The sequence below is a fragment of the Sitodiplosis mosellana genome, unplaced genomic scaffold (assembly GCF_009176505.1).
Source record: "Sitodiplosis mosellana isolate CC-2019 unplaced genomic scaffold, AAFC_SMos_1.0 Smas_scaffold_6197, whole genome shotgun sequence".
In the NCBI taxonomy this organism is placed as follows: Eukaryota; Metazoa; Arthropoda; class Insecta; order Diptera; family Cecidomyiidae; genus Sitodiplosis; species Sitodiplosis mosellana.
The window spans coordinates 9,062,083-9,085,887 of record NW_022601438.1 but is presented as its reverse complement, the minus strand read 5'-3'; the positions used below and the strand labels follow the sequence as shown (position 1 = coordinate 9,085,887).

The window sequence follows — 23,805 nt, the reverse complement described above, 5'->3', positions numbered from 1 at the left end:
TATTTGCACAATTGTCAACCGCAATTTTATGTGCCGTGCAAGCGATTATGTGTAATAGCGGTGAGAAAGCGAACATATTCACGTGAGCTGTCAATCTATTTTTATTCACACCTCACTTTTCAAACTTTTGTTTCTTCTTTTTTTGCTTCCGAAGGTCTTTTTGAGAAAATAAAAATGAAACAAATGGAAAATTTGTTGAAGACAAAAAATAACGATTCAATATTGGTATCAATTTCAAGTTGACATATATATTAACGCTATGATGTTGACGCTTTTATTTCAGTATTTTTAGACGAAAATGACATAAATTTTTCGGAGCTCCGTGTGGATTTGTGCTTCTTAAATCCATGGGGATTATAACCAGTGACGAAGTCTTTCTGGAACAATTTTTGGAAGACACAGATTTAATTGTTCGATGAACAAACTCGTCGAAATTGAAACAATTTCAACTTCACATTTCAATATTGCAGCTACTTATCGCCTCCGTACACAAAAAAAAACAGATACTTGTTCAATAGCTCATAAGTGTGTTTATCAGGAGTTGACTTAATCAATTGATCAATTTCACTATTTCAACGTCAAACAATGAAATCAAAATACATTTTATTTCTCCACCTGAACCATAGGCCATCAGTACTCAACGAGATATTCTCATTGAGAATACATCTCGCTTAATTCCACTCCAAGAATGCAAACACCGAAACGACTTTTCGCAGCAAGAAACAAACGCATCTGTGACGGTATCACAAACCGCCATCATTGATAACACGATAATGATGGAATCATCGCAGATAACACACACAGAAAAAAATCTTCGGAAATTTTGGGTGTTCGCCGTAAAATTTGACATTTATATATAAATTTCTATATACATTTTACCGGCAACACTTCAATTTTCCGGGCGATGACATATTTTCGAACATTTTATCAAATACCATATATATTTTATCGCTTGAAATGACAGATGGCGCTAATTTCTGTTGGAATATTTGAAATTATGTCATCGCCCGGAAAATTCAAGTGTTGCCGGTAAAATGTATATAGAAATTTATGTATAAATGTCAAATTTTACGGCGAACACCCAAAATTTCCGGGGATTCTTTTCTGGTGCAAGTATATCGATATCAAAAGATAATGCATTTTAGTACGCTGCTTCAGAGTCTGACACTGCAGACGCTGCAGTTTTCCATTGCGTTCTTCGAAATTTGATATCAACGAGAGCGAAATTTCATTAACCAAATTACCGAGGTAAGATGCAATTAAATTGGTCGCTTTGTAGAGAACGGGTCATTTTTCAGGGGGAATTGTTGTTTAGCTATTGTGCACACGTTTCAGCCGTGTGAATTGCTAAAAGTTCTACTGCCGATGATATCTAGATCGAATTCATTAACACCTAGCCATTTGAAAATGGTTTGTAATTTGCGTTTCGTTTTAGATGTATAAACCGAGTGCACCGCCATGCTATGAAGACTTGAGTGAAATACCAAACGATGCACAGTTCAATCAGCCAATTGATGTTCCAATTTAAACTCAACCACAACTCCAAACATCAATCCAGCCTCCAAACTTGAATCAATTTGAAATTCCAAGCGTTTCACGTCAAATTGCAATTATCCGTAATTATTCAGACGATTTATACATTCTAATAATACGCATACAGCGAAGAATTCACGGTTACCTAGCGAAATCATATTTGCGGGCTTCAATTAACGTGAATAACGATTTCAGATGACGCCTACTCAGGACTGTGTACAGGTTGCCAATTGCCATTATGAACACGCGTAGGATATCGCACCACTTGTAAAACGCACTTGACATTTTTACTGTGCTGCATCTTTTGGTAAAGAACTTTTATGATTGGAGGAGTGAGATGGATGGTCTTGGTTCTCGGAAATATTTCATTCAATGGCAAATTGTGATATTTTCAGTTGCTACGTTTGTTCACCCTTTGTTTATTGTGTGGATTCGTGTCGTGAGCCGCAAGTCTACTGTAATGCATGCGGTCGAATGATTTTAGTGTGATGGTTTTTGTTTTAAACAAACACTGGAGATGAAAACCTTTTCACCACGTTTATTTTTCATATTGTGAATATGGATACATCAATAAATATGTCACAGCTTATGTGTTTTCCCCCACCCAAATGCGATAGTTTAAAGTTTAATTTGAAGAGTAAAAGTACACTAGTATAGATTTATTGCATTTTCCTTCATCTATGAAGTTCTATTGGACTTATTCTACCCTTAACAGAGCTGTTATAGGCACCCAATCGGTGCCGGCACTTAGATTTTGAGTGCCGCACCTAGTACAATCACAAAAAATAAATTTCGATAATTTATAATTTCATATTTATTTCAGCAATATAAAATCATATTATTTCTTCAAAAAACTAGCAAATTTGAAAATTTTCAAAAATACTCAAGAATTATACTTTCAAAAAGAGCTCGGTGCCGCACCGATTCAAGTGCCCGCACTTTTGCAGTGCCTATAACAGCTCTGACCTTTAAGCAGGCGTTATCAAGAAGAGCCTTTTTTTAAAATAATATTCACGACTTGATACGAGAATAAAATGAAAGAAAATGATGAAATTCTGTTTTGACGAAGTACATCTGGTCTACATTACATCTAATTGTTTTATTTTTTCTATTCATTTCGGTATGAAAAGAAGAGAGTGAAAAAATCGATCAGTTGTTGTACATAAAACAAGTACTTCCTCGTTCTGTAGAACGATAGATATCTTTCCTTATGAGGAAAAAAGACCTTTTCTCCATCACTCTCGCGAGAATTATAAGTGAAATAATCTAATCCAATTTATCAAATAATTTCCGGGTGAATTCACCACCCGAATGAAGAGGCGCAAATCGGGCAAAAGAGTAAACCTATCGAAAAAAAATAGGATTTCATGTGCCATTTGAAATTTAACCACAGCAATGAATTTCAATGTTAACCGTAGCGCCAAATCAGCATGGAAAATGTGAGTTAAATTCCGAGTCCGCCCTCAAATCCAATCATTATTATCAAAAATAATCGTAGGTCAAGCGTTCAAATACACCATTAAAATAGAAATGATTTATTTTGACCAGCAATATTCATGTGCATCGGTATTCATTGCCATTGTCATGTTTATTTTTCCATGGAAAAATGTAGGCGTTAGTGAAGGTGACTGTATGTATGTGTTGCCGTTCGTCATAAATAATATGTTTTGGCTCTATCACACCACGTGCAAAACACAAATACCATTTATCATAATCATGCACTTGATTGACTGCACAGAGCAATGAGTTTCACAGTACCAATAAAACGGTATTTTTTTTACAGTAATTTCGTTTGTACGTTTTGTGTACTGTGTGAATTCATGACATCGCCTGCAGCATTAAATACTTTTTTAAGTAATATTTTCTACACTTGAACATTTAGCGATAGAAGAGATAAACAAATTGATTTCAATCGAATATGCTTATGTAAATGTTGTCAATACAATGAAATTAAGAAGTGTTTAGACAATGAATCCAAATGTTTATTTTACATTTGCAACAAAAGTATAAACTTGCAAGAAAAATTTGTTTTTTGAGAATCTTTGCTTGCTCTTAATTTCTCGTGATTTTTTTTTTCTTCATAGACAGAACAAGTTGTTCTGAGTTGACCGTTTCGAAATATGATGAATAAGTTTTTTTTTGAGAATACCGAATTTGAGCTCACAGCCGAAACACACAAGTGATTGTGTGACTAAAATGCGTGCATTTGAATCAAGCTGAGTTTCAAGTAATGTTTTGTTGATTCAAACGCAATGTTACGATATATCAAAAATCATTTGGAATCGTTATCATTGTATATGAATGGTTTAGAGCGAAAATGTAATACAGAAAAGTTACGCTGAAAAATTTCGATGATGAATGAGCGGAAAAGGGATAGCTATATAGTATACTGTGTAGTAAATTATAGTGAACTATATAGTAATCTCTTTTCATTTGACATTTTTTCGCGCAATTTTTCTGTATTGCATTTTCGCTCCAAACTACTCATATGTTTGAACGGTTTAATGGACGAAAACATTTTGCCGGGATCATTTTGGCAACGCAAAAAGAAAAGTTATTCAATTTATGTTTGGTCAAAGATTTACGACGTACGAGGAAAAATTGCAACAACTATTATGCAACGGTGAATTTGCATGTTAACCCTCAACTGCATGAATTTTTCCCAAGACTGGGAGTACTGGTATTTGGTTGATTTTTGGCCATATATAACGAAAAAAATATTCATAATCCTAGATTTCCCATAATTTAGTCAGGAAATGCGATAGAAATAAGTCAGAGAACAATGAAATCCATTGTTTAAAAGTGTCAAAAATATGTCTAATTTGGAAACCGAATAATTTATTTTGTCAAATATTCGTTTTCGTGCACATTTTTGTTTATTGGTGAGTTACCAATCGTACGACATAGACAAATGACGCCAAAGACAAAAATAAAGAAAAAACATTGACAAATAAAAATTCCCCTTGAAGCAATGTCATCCGCCGTACGATTCACATTATACAGGTGTTTAAATGATGCCCGCCAAAAGGCAGGCTTATGCAGTTGAGGGTTAAGACTGTAATTTCATTTTCCATTTGAAAAAAAATCGTCCGGTAAACAAGTATGAAGTGATTAACATTGACAGAATAATGACATAGAAAATGGGGAAACTAAAATTCATTCAAACGGCAGATATGCATTGGAAGAAATTTTGATGGAAATATTCATAACACTTTGGATCCTTTGCTTTTTTTCTTCATTCTTTTGGATATTTCTGCATTTAAAATATTCGAGTGAGTGAATATTTGCTGAAGAAAATGTCATTTTAAATTTTAAATTAAATTTATTTTCATCACTTTCTTGCGTTGTTCCGGTTATAGTTATACATTTACGGAAACACACTGTTCTCTTTTGAGATATGACGTAATTCAACATAAGAACAATTCGTATGACTTCGGTTAAGCTATGCGTATATACATGTTACAGTGGATCTTGAGGCGACGTTGCCTAACCATACTATTACAATACACTGTATGTTGATAAAACCAAACAGTACTCTTGACAAAAAAAAAACAGTACACCTTCTTCGGTGTTAGTCATCAAAAACCGAATCATTTTCAAAAACACTTATTTTTATCAAAAATAAAAAATATGTGCGTAATTTCTTTATTTTTCTCCTATGAGACTCGGTTCGTGTATGTATAAGTTGTTTATATCACCACATGATTAATAATATTTCAGTTGAAATGAGATTATTCGTCATTTGATACAGCATACAATTAATTTTGAGGTTTCATTCCGTGTTGACCGTTTTATAGAGGCCAGTGTACTTACAGAATCGTGAGTTCAAGTATCATTTTCAAGATAGTTTCGAAAAAAAAGCGTCTACATGGATCGGCGAAGTTCGTTACCAACCTACGAGGAGGCAATGAGAATTTGCAAACCAGCGACAAATCCACAGACAAACATTCGCATCGAAGTGCATCGTCCAAATTTAAATCTACCAAGTAAGTTATTGTAAAAAATTCGAAAAATTCGAACGAGCAAATGTTCTAAATCATCATTTTTCCAATGTGCCATTTGATCTTTTTTTTTTGTCCGTAGCCCCAACATCAGTAGAGAACTCAACTTCAGGATTGCGTTGTATGCATTGTAATCGTGAAACGCAAACTCATCTTAAATATCATATAACGTGCAAAACACATGTAGTGTTTCTTATAGCACTTGTTCCATTTTTTGTACTTCTATTGGTGATCAACCCTGATTTCCAAAAGCGATCCATTTTTATTATGTGAGTATGATTTTGGAAATCGGAATGCTTACTAAAAAACCTTTCATTATGTTATGATTAATTTCAGCGCTATAACATTCGCATTCGTCTATTACGGCCTCGTTTCGTGCCTTGCACCTAAGAAATATTGCTCAAATTGTAACAACCGGATATGACACTAATAGTTGCGAGCTGGAAAATGGCAAAAAAAATGTCCATACTTGATAAGAAATGTCCTTCTCAAGCGTAAATAAAGTTTAAAGTTGTTGTTAAAAATCAGTCTTTGTCTTTGTCTTGTGTTTTTTTTTGGCATAAGGTATGATCATCAAGCTCCTGAAATCTCTAACATTATGTGTTATTGAAAAATATTAGGAACAGTGCCGGAATTCTGTGAATTTTTCAGACGGTTGCTGCAAGGGCAACACAGGCTTATGTGTACAAAGAGCCATAGAAGCACTATCGCATAACACCAATATCGCGATAATATGCCCAGCATAGCAGACTGCTTGCGGTCATAGTGTACACAATATATTTTGCAAAGAACGAACGAACGCAACCAAGTATACAAGTTAAAAAGATCGTCGGCAATCGGCATATGCTCCACCATGCCAGGCATGTTATCGTGATGTTGGAATAAAGTTAAAGATATTGCATCTATGCTTTTTGGACACATTGCCACAAGCAAAACCATGTGGAGCCGATAATGTGTTAAAAAATACATTGCACAGGGTTGACATCGAACACATCATGTGTATACCGATACACAGGAGATTACAATCGCAATACATACGAGATTTCTATCTTCGTTATTCGAATCAATTGCACAGAAACATTTTCGGTTTGTGGAAATTTTATCTGGAACCATGGCTATGTGCGTAATTTCTCGGAATTATCCTTCTGAGATTGGGATATGTATATGTGTGTGTATATGTATATTTGATATAAGATTTTTTTCTGGAACAAAATCAGTTTAGAGATTTTTTCATTCCATTTTGGCCACTTCATACAAACAGATCGTTCAGTGCTTCTGCAGCATCGTACATTTAAGTTTCATTAAAAAAAAAAAACAAATAAAGAACCATAGCGATGAGTCCAGCAAAAATGTCGTTACCATCATACGAGGATGCAATTAGACATTGTGATCCTGCACCAAGTGCAGAAAAACACGTTTCTCTCGAAGTGCCAAGTTCATTCATGTCGAGTAAGTAGATTCATATTCAACGATTTTATAGCAAAAATGTTTGAAACCATTTTCTGCATTTTTTTTGCTGATCGGTTCTTTTTCCTTACATCGCAGACCCTAACTCAGTGGAGAACTCAACGTCAGGAATGCGTTGTGCTACTTGTTCAGGTCCATTGGAAATCACCGTAAAATATCATATAACCTGCGATACACATATCACATTTTTGGCAATATTTATTCCCATTCTGATTGGTGTATTGATTTTGATTCATTTTGACATTTTCCCATTGAAATACATTTTATTGAGGTATGTATGCTTTGTTAATTATTTATTATTAACTTATTTTGGGCTGTTAAATCAGAACAATTGCAAAAACGTGAACTAATGTTATGGATTTTCTTCTAGTTTTCTACCAATCACATTGATCTGTTACTATTTGAAGGGTTGCCGTCAACCTAGGAACTACTGTTCATTTTGCGACAACCGTGTATGAGCGCAGTGAATGGAAATTGAAATACTATGATCATGATTTTCACTCGTTTTTTTTTTCTTCATATAATTCCTCAAAAGTATCACTCAAGTTAAGAATAAAATCAATAATGTAATAGAAACAATAACAACATGTTTGTTTCATTGAAGCAATTCTGTTGCATCAATATCTCTAGTGGATCTTTTGAAGCGGTATTCAATCAATTGTTATAAAAGTACGTTATTTTTCACTAAAGAGTGCAGTAAGTAAGTGAATTTTCAATGAATCCTTCAGACAAAAGTTCAACAAATTGACTATTCAATTGGATAGGTTTACTTTATAGGAATAAAAGAAGTGTTTACGCAATCCAAATGCTTTTTTCCAACTAAGAATATTGTTTTCGGTAATATTTTCATGCTTCACAAGATTTTTTTTGCTAAAAAAATTAATTAGAAAATGAAAAATAATTGGATGGTATTTTTGTGGAATTGTGATTTTTGAAAAATCAAAATGATTGCATCAAATTTTGAATAATATTTTGGGCATTTTCATGTTTGGCCATTAACACTCATTAGTGCTTTTATAAATTTGTGCCATGAACCCGAAGATCGTTGTTCAAAGTGCAAAAAAAAATCAGATTTTCACATGTGCAACAAGCAAGTTGCAATGGACGATTCCAGTGAATGAGAACCACAACAACGGATCATTTTTCCATGAAAATCATCAATTTGAGCTCCATTCAAATCAAAGGTACGCAACTGATATTTTATGAATTATTACTTTTGATTTTACATTTAATTGATAATTTTTTGAAGTGAAGTCATGCAAGAGATGCATGTTACCGAATGTGAAATAAAAGCATAGACAGAAAAAATACAAACTTTTTCACATAAGAATAACTTTAGATTAGTGTAATGTTGATCAATTTTATTTGAGCGTTTGTCTACAGACAAAAAAGTGTTCATAAATAGTATACCATTTGTATATAGACACCTTTTCCATGCCAATAAAGTGTTATCATTGATTTGCTAAAAGAGTTGCTAATTTCAACGTCGAATTGCATTTCGTGTGCATCTCTTTTTGTTCAGAAGTGTAGACGGATCGCACTAACAAACCCACTACAGAAGCAATTTCGCTGTGATAAAACCTATTAAAACCGGGAATTTTTCTATCGGGTCTTTCCATAATTAATTTTTGTGCTTGTTTCCTTCATAACGAATGATTAAGTAAATGACAATTCGGTGTACTTATTCAAAAATGCAATTTGTTTGCATACATTTTTGTATTCAGTTTTCAAAAAGTCGGAGACTTTTTTCGAGTTAGAAAATCAAAAAAAAAAAAGAAAAGATTTTTGTATTCAACGCGATTTCAGTTACGAAACCAATTTTGGGCGAGATAAGAAAAAAAAAATATGAAAAACAATATTTCGCGATGAGTTAAGAAAGAAAGAAGATAGAAAAGAAAAATCACAACAAAGTAAAAGTTGACTAAAAATAGCGAATGCGTTGATGCGACGACACGAGACATTGTGAACATTGTACAAGATGTGGAAAAATAGAATTTTCTTCGGAGCTTTTGCCGTCTTGTGTGGATGATGACGTTAAGCATCGTTCGTAAATAACACTGTCACACATACATCGATAAATCGCTACGTCGCACGTGTTTGTGGCATGTGAATTGGTTTGATTTAAATTGAACTTTTTCTTTTATTGATTAAATTCAAACGGCATTTTTATCGCAAACGAAAAAAAAAATGAAATTTCAGTGCATTCCAAATATATACACCTGCGTATAATATACCTTGCTTTTTCAATTGTATTCAGATTTGTATATGGCCAATAAGTCATGGGCTTTTGTTCAATTTCAGACATTTCCCAAGAGTTATTTATATCATTTTAAAGTAGCAGTAAATTTTAATATCTCAAAATTCCTTTTAAGCTTGACTGTGTATACTGAAGGAACGTTGTTAAAGAGAAAGAATTGTGCGTGTGTGCTGTGTGCGGGTGCGGGTGCGTAGTGTATGCTAAATGCCAGTCATACTTGACTTCAACGATGGCTCCTTTGATCCATTTCGCTGGAAATTCTGTCTTGGTAACGCACACCTTGAGAGTTCATTATAATGAGCTCCAGCCAGTGTTAATAGCCACCGTGGGGCATACCGTGGGTAGCACAAAAGTGATACCGTGTATCTGTGAAAAACTCACCCTTTGTTGTATTCTCTGCTGTTGACCTATTGGACACACAGCGTTTGAACCATTCTAATTAGCATCGTGACATTTTTGTTCAGCTAATGGCACTGTGTATTTTACGTTCGAATTCTTGTGGCAAATTGATTATATCAGAAATGATGGACAAGAAAAGAAAAAAAAACATCAAAAACAATTCAAAGAAAAGCCCATAGTCGATTATTATTCATTTTCAATGAATTCTTCCTCTCGGTTGTATCAGTTTCAATGAATCGAGAAAAGAGAGCAAAATACTCTTTTTCTCAAAATATTTGATATTCAGAGAATGTCCTGTACGATCGATAGTTTATTCATCGATCGATAGTTCATTGCGTTACTGTTTAGTTTCAAATTAGCTCCGCATTTTAATTATAATTTGTCATTCATTTACCATGGAATATATGTAACAAAGCTACTTTACTCATTAGCTATGGCAGTATGTATGCACAAATAAGTTTCAATCGGTCATCGAGCATTTCACAGTTGGGTGTGTGTATTTGTCATATATGAAGCGCAAGACAATTGCCAATTTTGAGGGAGGAGAGAGGTAGTGGAAGTGAGAGAGTGGGTACGTGGAAAGCGAATCGAGAGTAAGTAGCTGAAAACTGACCAAGGGAATTATTCATATCGAATACCAAATCGACAAATAATCCCCAACGCACAAAAGCCAAGCAACAGACATGTTTTCTGCTTTAACACAAGAGTCGTGCAGCAGGAAGAAAAAAGCAGTCATGCAGTCCTCCCTACCCTGTTCCCCAACACAATGAGCTTACAAATTCTTCTGGTGTAATACACATCAATCAGCTATGGGCCTACAACGTAACACGACAGAGCAAGCATATGCTTTAGTCCAAGGCTATTGACTGATGAACAACAGACGAGAAATAAAAATAGGGGAAAATCTCCATTCACAACACGCTACTCACGCTCACATTATCGTTTGTGTGTGACATTGTGTTGGCAAAACTATCGTTGTTGTTGTGGCTATTCATGCAATTTTTTTCCCTTTTCTTCTTAGAACGAGAACTATCATATCAAAGGCCGTGCAACATGGCTTTTTACCATTCACTTGGCGTACGCACACGAGTCAAAGGTTGTGTCATGCTGTCTTTATTTTTGCCACCACAGTAGTTCTTGGAACACTGTTAATGATTGTGCTTTTAATATACGGCCCAAATGATTAAAGTCATCGGTCGCACAAACAAACACACAACATTTATGTTGTGCAAACATTTCTAAATGAAACTTTTTTTTACTATTCAAGTTTGATTTAATATCGCATCGAAAACGTAAGAACTATGTTGGCGTACACATACACACACACACACACACACACAAAGCACCAACTTATTTATATTAACCAAATTACAAGGCAAATGCAATGCTGCCGAGTGATGCACGAGTTCGATAAGAGGTCATTACTAAGTTAAAATTGACGAGCGTTGGCTTTGTGATGCAAAACTTCAGAATTAATTGTTGGATGTGCGGTTGTTGTTGTTGTTGTTGCCTTCTATTATTTTTGTTTGTTTTGTTCCACTAGAGTTTGCGTTTTGAATTTTTGCCTCTCGTTTCTCTCGATCTCAAATACCAAAATTATCTTATCTGCATGTCTGCCTGTGCAATTCCAACGTTCACCGATTTTCCGATGCAAAATGGAAAATACACACACACTCATACTGGCATTTTGTTGTTGGCAATAACACAGCATCATCCGAAAAATAAAATTTTATTAAATGTATTATAGAAACACAATTACATTTAAGCACGAGTGCAAAATAGCGAAGCGAGGAAAATACAAACGATGTATGAGATTTGTATTTTTTTTTTAAATGCAAATCTGCTTGATATTCTGATTTGCTGTAAAATATGCAATATACAACGGGTATTAAAATTGTTTAGCTTCAATCTTGTTTCGAATTACTCGTTTTTTTCGTTGCTTGTTTGCTATGGCTCGCTCCAGCACAACGAACAATGGAGCAGACAGAATGTGAGAATAAAAAAGAAGTACATGAGAGATATGAATTCATTTTATCGCCCCCGAAACGGATAGAGCAAATACGCTTAGTGAGTGAGTCAGAGACAGAGACGGAGACACACACACACACCGAGAGAGAGAGAGAGAGAGAGAGAGAGAGAGGGAGGGAAGTAAACGAATAAGCCCAGTTTGCAAACTGGAATGTGTGAAATGATGCTGTTGCTGTTGCTGTTGCTGCTGCTGCTGTTGCCCCGTTGAAACCTTCGACAACAACCTTCAAACAAAAAGATGATTTCCAAATGGGGAAACCGTAAACCTCACCATTCCAAGCCGAAACGAACTGGGAAGAAAATGCATAAGGAGCATGCAAGCAAATGACAACAACACACAGACACTAAACTGAGCTAGAATAGCAAATAATTGAAATGGTGGCAAAGGTCACGTCGAAGGTGTTCTGTCATTTCCAACCAAACACTATCTCTATATTTCGCTGTGTGTGTGTGTGTTTGTTGTTGCTTTTTTTGCTCCTTTCATTTCAAAGTTCCATCTCTTTTCCTCTCACACGCCTGAGCCGTGTGCATATGCCACTTTTGCTTTTAACCTTTTCCACATGTCAGTTCAGCCAACGATTCCAATCAGTGAAAATATTTATGTTTGCGCCACACAAATCGAATCGAAACCACAAAATCTCGCTTATTGAAAATTCAGCGATAATTTATTGACCAAACAGGTAAAAAACATCATAAATACAAACCAAACGCGCCCCCGCATGCACGGATAAAGTGGTCAATTCGCAAAGTGGAGTGTACATTGATTTGACTATATTTGATTCGTTCCTAAGCCAAGATAAAAATAGCACCCTTTTTTTCAATATCATCTCTCCCTCTCTTTCGCTCGATTTTATTGTTTTGTGCGCTTAAGGAAAGTGTATTTTTTGTTGTCGCTGGGAGGCAAGAAGGAAAAGCATTAGCAAGACCTTATGAAATGAATTGTTGCTTCTTGTGCGCCACCACATCCTTGACATTGAGTTGGACGATATAGAAAAGACTGAACCGATTCACTACACTCCATGACGGCATTGAAAAATTGAAACTAGAACACTACAACGCGCACACATATCCACACACACACTGAGCTCATCCAATGCAGCTATTTTTGTTCATCTTTTCGGAATGACAATTTAGCCCGACAACATCTCCATTTCTCTTTCACTGGAAAAACAATTGATAAAATACTCATTGCAAACAAATATTCATTCCATCCCAAACCGTATTTGTAACACAATTTCTCGTTTTTTCTCTGCCTCTCACTCTCTATTCGATCATTCCACATGAAATCAGAGAGACTCTTTGTGAATTTTGGCTGATTTCATGTGGAATGGTCGTATTGTCCATTGTCCGAAAGAAAAATTAGAGCAAATCAATAGCACAGCGGGCGAGAACGAACGAGTGGCAAAAATTTGCTTCAAAATATAAAGAAATTCGATAGTTTGTCATTAAATGAATTCGAAATTCAAACAGTTCGATTCATCTTTGTGTGATTGAAATGGACTCTCGCACTTTCGCTCCGTCTCTGTTGCTCTGCGACACAGGGCAAACGCACTTAGCATAACAATGCGAATCAATATGTTTTAGTAGTGGCGATTCGGTTTTTAACATCCGCACATGAATTTCAAACAAAAATGGCACACGGGTGGGCAGCGCTCAACGCTCTCACACCAAACATTCTATGTAATAAGTTAAAATGGAAGTTAGAAATAATACTAATGAAAAAAAGAACAAGGTCATCATTGTGTGTGTGTTGCTTATGATTTTGCTCACGATACGATTTCCACTAATAATTCCATTTGGTTGTGCGCCTCTCTGTTTGTTTTGGGTTATCGTTTTTTTTTGTATTTCAAATCATTTTATACTGCAGGTGAATACCGCCCACATATAAATCATTTCAGGAAAAATAAAATAAATAAGTAAATAAATAACAAATTGGAAAATACGCCCCAATATTAATTTTTAATTAAAAAATAACAAAATATAAATCTTGAGCTAGATATTTGAAGAAAAGCTTTTGCGCATATTTTTCCTCGCTGTAGGATGTTATATTTATGACAAACTTTTACGGACGTTCTCTGCAGCGGAATACGCCTTATGTGTGTGTGTATCTATTGAATGTTGACCGTATTGACGACAGTGACTCAGTAAGTGCGATGTACTTCTTTCTTCTTTTTTTTCTGTGCATGGAGGAGCGCAAATCTTCTTCATCTATTTTTGTTCTATGCTTTTTATAACAACTTGGATGGCATGGATTCGTTTTATTTTGTTCAATTAATATGCTTGTACGTTTACTTTGTATTTTTTATTTTACGAATGGAAAGAGTGAGAGAGAGAGAGAGAGAGAGAGAAATGGCTGTTGGCGTAAATATCAGCATCTACCTATACATATCGGAATTTCCGGGAAGCCTCATATCATCGGTTAGTCTGCATGTCTCTGTGTGTATCGTATCATGTTTTGTCATAAAAAAAAAATGTGTAGAAGGACATGAAATACGAAAATTAAATGGCAAACAAAACAACAACAACAACAACAACGATGCCATACCAATCGAATGATACAGTTGCCTTAGCAACATCGAACGACAGAACGAGATACACAGACTGATGATGATAAAAAAAGCAGCAACAACAAAATATGGTAGTGCGGAAAGAGAATTTGCTCTATCATTGAAACATTTAACAAGCGCGTGGAATGTTATCGATGCAGTTAGAGCGAGTGCGTGGCAGTGATATACAGACAAGAGATTAAATTGTTGATGATCCCAATGGCGGACGAATAGCTCAGCTCATTTGTTTGCTGTCATTTAAAGAGATAGAGAAGCAAATCTCAGGCTGAGATTCTCATGCTGCAGCAATTCCTCGTCTGTCATCACATGAAATTGGGTGTGCGTGTGCGTGTATGTGGTACACCACCTTAATGCAAACCAAAATCACATGAAATTTCGATGAAAGTCAAAGGAGATTAACCATTGACAGACGTCCGAACGGATCATTGTGGCACTTCAAGAACTGCACTCCACATGATTGTGTATAATTAAATATCGGCACAAGGAATCAAACTGTTTATTAAGTACGAGGAGAGCCAAGAGCAGAGATGAAGGATGAAAGGAAGAGTGCTAGAGTGCGAGATGAAATGGAAATAACAAGGCACATGCAACACATAGCAACATTTCGATGGAAAATCCGCATTTCCAAACGAATTAACATCAAATAATTTTGACATTTATCAAGAGACATACTCCCACTCAACAATCGGTTTTCCAGAACAACGCAATGCCATTTCTATTTCCGCCTTTCTCTCTCTCGTTTGGTTGCTAATTTCGCTTTTAGATTTGCTGTTATCGATCGAAATCTCATTAATCGAGAAAAGTATTTGATATGCGCTGTTTTCTAGTATTGGTTTTTCTTCGAATCGATGACGACTCTTAGAAACGGTGAAGCCATTGAAAAAACTAGCAACTCTAGGGTTGATTTCAACGCATTCTTTTCCACTCAACCTCGTTCGTTCTTCCAAATTCCCTTCTCTCTCTCTCTCTGTCTGTCTCTCGCTCTTATTTGTTTTGACATCTCAATCATTTTTGCTGCTGGTTTTTCTTTTCTTGAACGAGCATCGAAACGTTTTTCGACGTAAGTGTGTAACGGGCATGAGACGAGAGAGAGTGAGAAAGAGAACTGAATTCAATGTATTTATTTGCGGTAAAATTCCTCTAATAATAGTATCCAAGTTAATTTACATCAAAAACTTGTTTGATATATCATGTTGCTGTGTTGGTCGTCGTATGTCCGCCTGTGTTTGCGGGATATTTCCGATCGGTGCGGAAAAAATGGTAGATAAAATGCGCATTGCATCTCGATAAAAGCGAGAGCCAGCAAATGGTTTTTCTTTACAACGAACGAGAGAGAATAGAAAAAGAGAGAGAATAGAAAAAAAATGATTTTCGAATTATGAAAACCGAATGGGCTAGAATAGAACCGGAACCAAAAGGGCTGATTCAAATGCGGCAGAAATTGCGATCATCAATAAAAGAGACTAAGCCCTTTTTTGCGTTCTTCCCAGCATTTAATCCGTTTTATGTGTTTTCATGTGAAGGTTTTCTGTTGTTGTTGTTGTTGTATTCATTTTGATACACACGCCTGGTACCGTATAAATACCACCTCATCGTATTCAATCACTAAAATGATATGGTTTTTAAAGCGTTCCAGCATCGTTTACATAGTTGTCCCAGATACAAAATTAATAACAAACGACCAACAAGTCTTCCCTCCGGTATCCCCACACACGCACCAAATCATCAGGACACACACACACACACACACACACACACACACACACACTGTGTGTATGTTTCATCATCATCATCATCACAGTCATCGGTGTACATCAATATTCACCGAACAGAGCATAGTCGAATCGAACAGAGCAGAGCCAAATTGAACAGAAAAAAATATGACGTAGAAAAAGAAGATGTAGAGAAAAAAAAGAATAAAAAAATTGAAAAAGAGAAACCAGTGTATTAATTCTATCAATTTGGTTGTATAGAAAGTATGCCGTATATGATGTGTGGTATGGTGCGCGAGGCACCGCGCAACTCTATATGCATGATGTTCGACGCAATCAAATATATAATATCATCGCCATAGATAAAACAGTCAAACATATATTATATCAACTGAAATGCTTAATTTGGCAACAAAGAGACACACCAAACCTCGACCAAACCGAGAAAAAAAAACACACACACACAAATCTCATGCGAATTTTGGCGCTCAAACACACCAACAGCAATACACACGTACACACTCCAATGAAGTAAAGGCGCGCAAAATGCTATTTTGACTCGATGTACCTATGTTGTACAGTTTTTCTGTCGCAAAAACCAAGCAATTTAGAGCACAAATACAGAACATGATTTTGCCAAAAACATTACGAATACAACGGATAGCATGACGAATGAAGAAAAGTCCAAGTGCAAAAATGTGGAAACATAACCACTATAGCAACAGCAGCAACAACAGTAGCAGCAGTAGCGGCAGCAGCAGCAGCAGCAGCAGAAAAAGACAAATGCTAGCCGGCGTCAAAGTTCTTTACTATTTTATGCCATTTGCTTAAGTTGATTCTATATTTCCGCGATGGAGAGAGAGAGAGAGAGAGAGAGAAAGAGAGAGGAAGAGAAAAAAATCGTCAGTATGTGATCACTCTCCTGCATTGTACGCGCCACATATATATACACACTCGACAACTTCTTGAGCTGGAAATGCGGGCACGTATTCAAATTGAATTAGACTAGAAGAGACACAAAAAATAGAATATGAAGACGAGGCCAGACACAGAACATGAACATTGTCTGCTTGTATATATAGTTTATGTGTTGTGCGTGGCACGACCAACGGCATTTCGCTTCTATTTTTTTTCTTCTAAAAATGTGCTTCTGCTGTTGCTTCTTTTTCGTCTTCTGCTCCAAAATATTATTCACATTTCATTGGAAAAATAGGAAAACCATTGAGAAAGAGAACGAGAGAAAACGAAGCAGAATAATGAAAAGAAAACGGCCCAAAAATGTTATAGAATTGTCGAAAATAAACAAAACACACGGTGTGTTCGGATTCGCGGTGTATTCGAAGAAAAGTGGCCCCCCTTCCAGAAAAGGACAAATACCTCATACCATGACGGCCAAAAATGAAGCGAGAACATAATGCGCGCACACCACAACACCATACAACACCTCTATTAAAATGATAGTCATCGCAACGGCGAGAAGAAAGAAACGTACGAAGAAAAAAAAAACAGACAAACATAGGCAACCTCATTTTTGGAACCTTGTTCCGTAATTACTTTGGACAATACACACACTTCTTTTTCTTTGCATTCGTCCAGTGGCGCGCACTACCGCCAACTGAATTTCACATAACGTGTTTTTCTTCTTCTTTGCTATTTTGATTGGAACGCAAAGTCGGTTCGTTTTAATGAATATATGCTGGTGACGATGACGATAGTCGGCTCTTTACTACGCCAAGTAAGGTGACTAATGTGCTCTCTTTTACACACATTCTTCGTGGCCATTTGAATCTATTTAAATTGGTATGACATTTTAAGTGCCTGAACCTGGCATCCAAGCAAAATATCAACTTGCTCTATTTTGCGTTCGCAAATTTGTTACTTGTTCGCGCGCGCAAATGCTGCCCTGCGAAAATAGTTCAAGTTCAATAATGGATGTGTAGCTACGTTGTTATTGTTGTTGCTGCTGCTTTTCAATTCCTATTTGACACGCGCGCGTATCAAATCTGACAAATGGTCTCGGCCATGCATTTCTCTCTCCCTCTCTCTCTCTCTCGCGCGCGCAAAGATGATCAGGGCTATAGGAGTATTTGTTTTTTTTTTCATTTGGCGCTCAGGCCTTCTCTATTTCTCTCTCTCTCCATCTCCCTTTCGGTTTAAAAATAATGTCATGCGGCTACACACGATTAAAATTCCTTTTCACGATATCCGATATTCTCGTTTAATTAATTCGCGTGATGTGTGTTTGTGATTTGCATGAATCAGAAAAAAAAAAACACCAGAAAAAAAGAGACTAAGAGCTGACATTGTGCCGCGATTACACCGACAAAGTGGAAAATGTGGTGATGCAATATAATCATTTAGCATCAGCAATGGCAGCAGAACCAGCACCATCAATCGCCGCACGTATAGTTCAGCTTATTTTAATCAATGAATACTGAAGCACCGTTCGTGGCTTTTATTTTCGAACAAAGTAACAATAAATTCATCAAAGCGTGAATAAACAATCGGGAATCGGTGATAAGCGATGTGCAATTGCTCGCTATATCACCTAATGTACACACTTTGTATACGACATTAACACCCACCGTCGTTCCGACGATGGTAATAATTAAAACAACGATTGTGTTTGTTTGGTTTTCGTCGATTTGTTTGTTCGTGAATTTTCGGGGCGTTTTTTTCGACTTCTTCTCATTATTATTGTTGTTGTTTTCTTTTTGAAATTAAAACACCATTCGAATTGATGCTCTTCATTTTACAGTATTTTTCTTTTATTTTCGTGCTGCTGCTTGACATAACGTTTTACTCGTTGGTCGCTCGCTCTATTTGGACAATATTGAGAGTGAGAGAGAGCAAGACGAAAAATGTTGTTTGTTGTAATACAGTTCATTGATTAGCAGCACTTATTCAATCACAAGTAATTGCTATATTCCACTAATACAATCCAATTCGCAGCGAGAGAAGAGAGTGACGTCGACGACCACGACGACGATTTGCCAGCGCTTCGACTCACACACACAATCCAAATGAGACGGAACAATAAAACATCGAAACGAAACAGATAGAAGAAGAAAAAAAAACGGTAGTATTCGCATTATCAATAACGTCAAAGAATCAACGATATAATGTTTAACATTGACTTCGTATAACTGCGACTGAATGTTCTTGTTATTTTTTCTGTCCCTCGTTGCATATATTAATATTTTTTTTTGTGTGTCATTTTTCAACTTGTTTCGATTAATGAATATTGTCTCTCGCGCGCGCACCAACACAATCACAACACTACAAAATATTCAACATAATTTTTTTTTAACACCAACAACATCAACAAAAACATAAAGGAAATGAATTTGCATGTATTTTTTTCTTTCTGTGTCTTGAATTTAACCCCACAAGACAATTCTGGACATTTTGGCGATTTATTTAGTTAACGCATTTCATTTCATTTTCAATAAACAACAAAATGATTACGTCTTTTTTTTCTCATTGCTTCGCTCTCCATTTTTTTTTTCCTTTTCGCAATCGATTCAGGTGAATTCCGAAGCAAATGAAATTATATTCGATTGCATCGACTTGCATATATACACAATTTCATGACACACTCACACACGGGACTTCGATTTGTTTGAAATCCGAAGGAACCAAAAACCAAACGTCGTCGTTTTGTTTTTCTCTTTCTTTTCCTCTTGCTTAGTACAGAAACAACAACTAAATAATATTACCAAACAGAAATACAAAACATAATTTTTTCATTTGTTTTTTTCTTTCGTATGTGTTTCAACAAAATTGAAATGATTTTTCTTTTTGCTTACATTTTGATCAATTTTTTTTTTCTGTTTGAGATTTATCTTTTTTAATTTTTTTCTTGCTTTTTTGCCTTTTTCTGTTTGAATCGCGCGTACTATCACACACCAATTTATAAAGAAACTAGAGATATATACACAGCACAGCACAGCAGCGGTAGCAAGTAATAGCAGTTAAGCTATCTTAGTTATAAACTCAGCGAAGACAAACTAGAATTGACAGTACTCAATGATCGCCATCTAAAAAACTGTTCGCACTCGGTCAACGATGACAATGTTCAGGCGTTTCGATTCAATGTTTTACTCTCTCTCTCTCTCGTTCTCTGTGTATGTGAGAGAGGAAATCGTGTACTACGTGCGAGCAACGACTGAGATGGATGGTGAACTGTAAGTGTGAGCGAAATGGATATATGAAGGCGCAAGTGAAAACGTACGAACGAATGAACGAAAACCAAAGTGTAAAAATTCTACTACATCGCATCTCAAAATACGCACAAATGAAGTAAAAAAAAAACACATTTCATACACACACTCACACCATTGACACATTGACATATACAGCAACAGTAGGAGCATCGCATGCAGCCGTCACACTGTTCACTCTCTTTCGTTCGCTCCATTCTTGTCTGCATTGAGGCATTTTTGATTGTTTTTTTCTAACTCGTTACGGTGTTCTCGATTCGCTTCATTCACATACACACAATGGAAGTCTTTGTGTACACGCTCCAGTCGATGGGCCACAAACACAAGTGTATCGCATACTTTTTCATTGTCCGTGTATTGTAGTGCGCAGCTGGTGTAATGTATAATCTATAATCTGTACATATGAATCGTGCAGGGTGCACGCAGGCACCGCCATCCCAATCGTGAAACGAACAGCGAAAATGGCATAGGAATTTCAAGCGAGAACATTGTTCAAAGCATGGTGTGCTGTTGAATTGTGCATAAATTGTGCACTGATTTTCTACCCTGTACTGTCTACCATACACACACGGTTACGAGTGAATCGATGGTTATGGTTTACCTTGCACATGCTAGTGGTAGTGTGTGCAATAAATGTAGTAGATCAAAAGAGATGCCGTTTATGATATTCAAATGCTTAGAAAGTTTATTCAATAAATAATTTTTCACACGTTTAATAGATTGATTTCAATTTAATAACGAAATTTATTTGAAAATTGGATCAATTTTTATCAATTGAATTAATTTGATTTTTTTAACAAAAATGAAACGATATGATGATACATTTTCGAATATACGAGCACATTGACAGCTAATCCAAATGGTGTGATGTAGTAGATTTTCAAACTATCTCACGCCGTTTCTATCATGCGTAAAAGTAACGATTTTCTTTTCATTTATTACCCATATTAAAGTGCTGACTGTACGATATACATAGCCAGTACATGTGCCCCATTCATGATATTCAAAATTACTAAGCGAATTTTGAATGTCACACACATTTCCCGAGCCAGACATAATTAATGAAACGTTTTTGTATGCTCGCATATCAGAAAGAATCATGAAATATCATGGATAGCGCAATTTTCCCTTGGAATTATTTGCAGAGAATTTTCTTTTTTTCCAGGCATATAATGGCCTGCTATTGACTTGCGGCACCAATGTTTTTATGAAAAATCAATTATTTTTTTTCATTTCGAGATACAGATTTTTTTATACTACACCATTTTATTGGAGGAATTTTTTCATGTTGACCTATTGTGGGATCATATTGAACATTTCCATATTTTGAGAAATTTAACATCACCGTGCCTTGAAAAAAATGAAATCAAAAATTAAATTCCAATTCGAGAAAAAAAAGAAGATTTTTGTCTAGAAAAAGAGAAATTCTTTTTTAAATTGAAAAAAGATGAATTTTTCAGTTTTTAAATATAATCTAGTGGAAAATTCCACCGTTTCAAGTATTTGAGCGAATTTTACTTGGAAAGAATTCTTAAATTCGAATAAGAAAATACAGTTAAAAGCTGTTATTCGCCCTAGGCGTCTCCACTTTCACCGATAAACATCTATAGTAATGTGGATTTTTTTTTAACAAATAATTCGCCACAATTCGTCTTGTTTATATAAACAGAAACATTCTGTTGATTTATTTCATTAAGTTTTCAAGAAGTTTTAAACGAAACTTTTAAATGAAAAAAAAAATTGAAACGAAAGAAGGACGTGACTCATCACTGAAAGCTGTAGACTCTACGTATTAAAATCGAACCATCAGTCTACTCAGTCGCAGTCTTCTTTTTAATATTGTTAAAAAAAATCATTTTTCGGCGTTATTATCCCAGTAGTTTGCTTAAAACTTACCCTTTTTTTTAATTTCAAAAGCGCAGCTCCCACAAAAACTAGTATAAAAACACTCACAGAATTGTAACACTCTTTGGCTATGATTATTTGAAATAATCACGATAAAATAATTTATTTTCATTGTTAAGATTTGTTTTGTTTTTTTATTTAGAAGTAAAAGACTTCCGGCAACGAACGGAAACAAAAATTGTGCAAATTTTATGGAATTTTGAAAACTTTCAATATCATTTCCATTATTTAAATGGAACAAATTTTGGTTCGAGTAAAATTCATTGCTTATGGATTTTTAGATCTGAAATTTTAAAGTTTTGCTAAAATCAAATGACAAATAAATTGATTGGAATATTTGAGACTGTGAGAATGAAAATGGCAATACAAGAATAAACATTCTGAAACGCATCAAGAAAAAAAAAATCGCAAAAATGAATCATGAGTTCTGAATATGCAAAAGTGAAACATGAATTTACATGGACAGCATAGGAGGTTCATGGTTCACTTTTGCATATTCAGAACTCATGATTCACTTTTGCGAATTTTTTTTTCTTGATGCGCTTCAGAATGTTTATTCCTGTATTGCCATTTTCATTCTCACAGCCTCATTTATTTGTGTGATTTTTTTTCACTCTCTCTTTTTCTTCTTTTTTTTTGATGAATGAATCTTTTTATTGAAAAACACACATAGAGACATTTGAAGATAAGAATGTGAATATGTGTTGAATTGATTTGAATGTTACGAGATCATTGCATGGTATTCATATCTCTCATTGTTTTTTTTTTTTGTTCGATGGCTTCCGAAACTATAATAATACATTTAAATTCTGAAGAAAAAAAAAAGAGTCTGGTTTCGTTTTTCTCTTTTGCTCCATGTTGAATGTAATATGGAAGGGAGATCTAGTTGTAGTGAAATGAAATGCAATGCACGTCTCCACTGTTAAGTCGAGCAGAAATGAGAAATAAAGAAAAATCCAGCGAATAAAGCACACGAGACAGTATAAGGCATCCGGATATGCCATAGTATTTATTTAAATCGATTTTCTTTTGTTTTCCATACGGAATTTTGTGCGAGTAACTCTGTTTCATTTTCTCTTACTTTGACGAAAGGAAAAAAAACAACATTTTTTTTCTCATAATTTTTGACAGAGAAAATATGTCAGAAGATCTATTGATATTGAACGAAATAAATGTGTAGTATCATTTGTGAACATTGTCGATACGTATGATTATCATAAATGTCACAATAATTCGTCGATTCCATTTGGAATTAGGTATTTGGTGTAGTGTTTTTGATGTTGTTGTATTGTTTTACTATTCTTCTATCACGCAACTACAGGTTGCTGTTTTACTCTACTACGAACTAAATAATCAATTTTTTTTCTTATTTTGATTCCAAGTTTAGAACAGTGTGTATTTCTCAAATGGAAAAAAAAAATACGATATTTTTTTGGTCACGGTAAACCGGAGATATCTATCAAGAATTCAAAGCAATGAATCGGAAAATAGTTTGAATGCAATCGCACGTCGCATGTTGTCGATGATGTTGATTGTGTGTAAGTGTTGTTCTTCCGTTTATAATTTTTTTTCTTGATTAATTTTTCTTCTGTTTCATTTTTTTTTCTTTTATTTTTAATTACAATCGGTGTGATTTCGTTTGGATATGTGCTTGACACGTAATCCCTTTTTTTGTACATTTTGTGTGTAGTTTCATTTAAGACTAACATCTTA

The 23,805-nt window shown here is 35.2% G+C and overlaps 2 protein-coding genes and 1 long non-coding RNA gene across 11 annotated transcripts in view; 2 read left to right on the top strand and 1 right to left on the bottom strand.

Annotated features, from left to right (window-relative positions):
• The window catches only part of LOC129577438 (endophilin-A), a 29,461-nt gene extending 9,300 nt beyond the window's left edge, over positions 1-20,161 (bottom strand). The window contains exons 1-2 of one of the 7 annotated variants that reach the window (XM_055464435.1): positions 19,774-20,158; positions 19,568-19,669 (exon numbers count right to left, since the gene is read on the bottom strand). The gene's annotated coding sequence lies outside the window, so the exon portion shown is untranslated. Of the gene's footprint in view, positions 1-19,567; positions 19,670-19,773 lie in introns of all 7 variants that reach the window. The other 6 variants (XM_055464438.1, XM_055464441.1, XM_055464433.1 and 3 more) reach the window with 6 other exon arrangements.
• Positions 81-2,142, top strand: LOC129577440 (uncharacterized). The gene is made up of 4 exons (XR_008689000.1): positions 81-1,248; positions 1,436-1,616; positions 1,729-1,840; positions 1,929-2,142. It is a non-coding gene; the product is annotated as an uncharacterized LOC129577440 (long non-coding RNA).
• On the top strand, positions 5,402-7,470 carry LOC129577439 (uncharacterized). Of its 3 annotated transcripts, none has more exons than XM_055464444.1 (3): positions 5,402-5,519; positions 7,080-7,272; positions 7,372-7,470. In XM_055464444.1, the coding sequence occupies exons 1-3, from the start codon at positions 5,402-5,404 to the stop codon at positions 7,457-7,459; spliced, it is 399 nt and encodes a 132-aa protein (XP_055320419.1). In that variant the 3' UTR covers positions 7,460-7,470. The 3 variants fall into 3 exon arrangements, with proteins under 3 accessions (XP_055320419.1, XP_055320421.1, XP_055320420.1); XM_055464446.1 differs by lacking the exons at positions 7,080-7,272; positions 7,372-7,470 and adding exons at positions 5,617-5,803; positions 5,871-6,013; XM_055464445.1 differs by lacking the exon at positions 5,402-5,519 and adding an exon at positions 6,825-6,983.
• Positions 20,162-23,805: the final 3,644 nt, after the last annotated feature.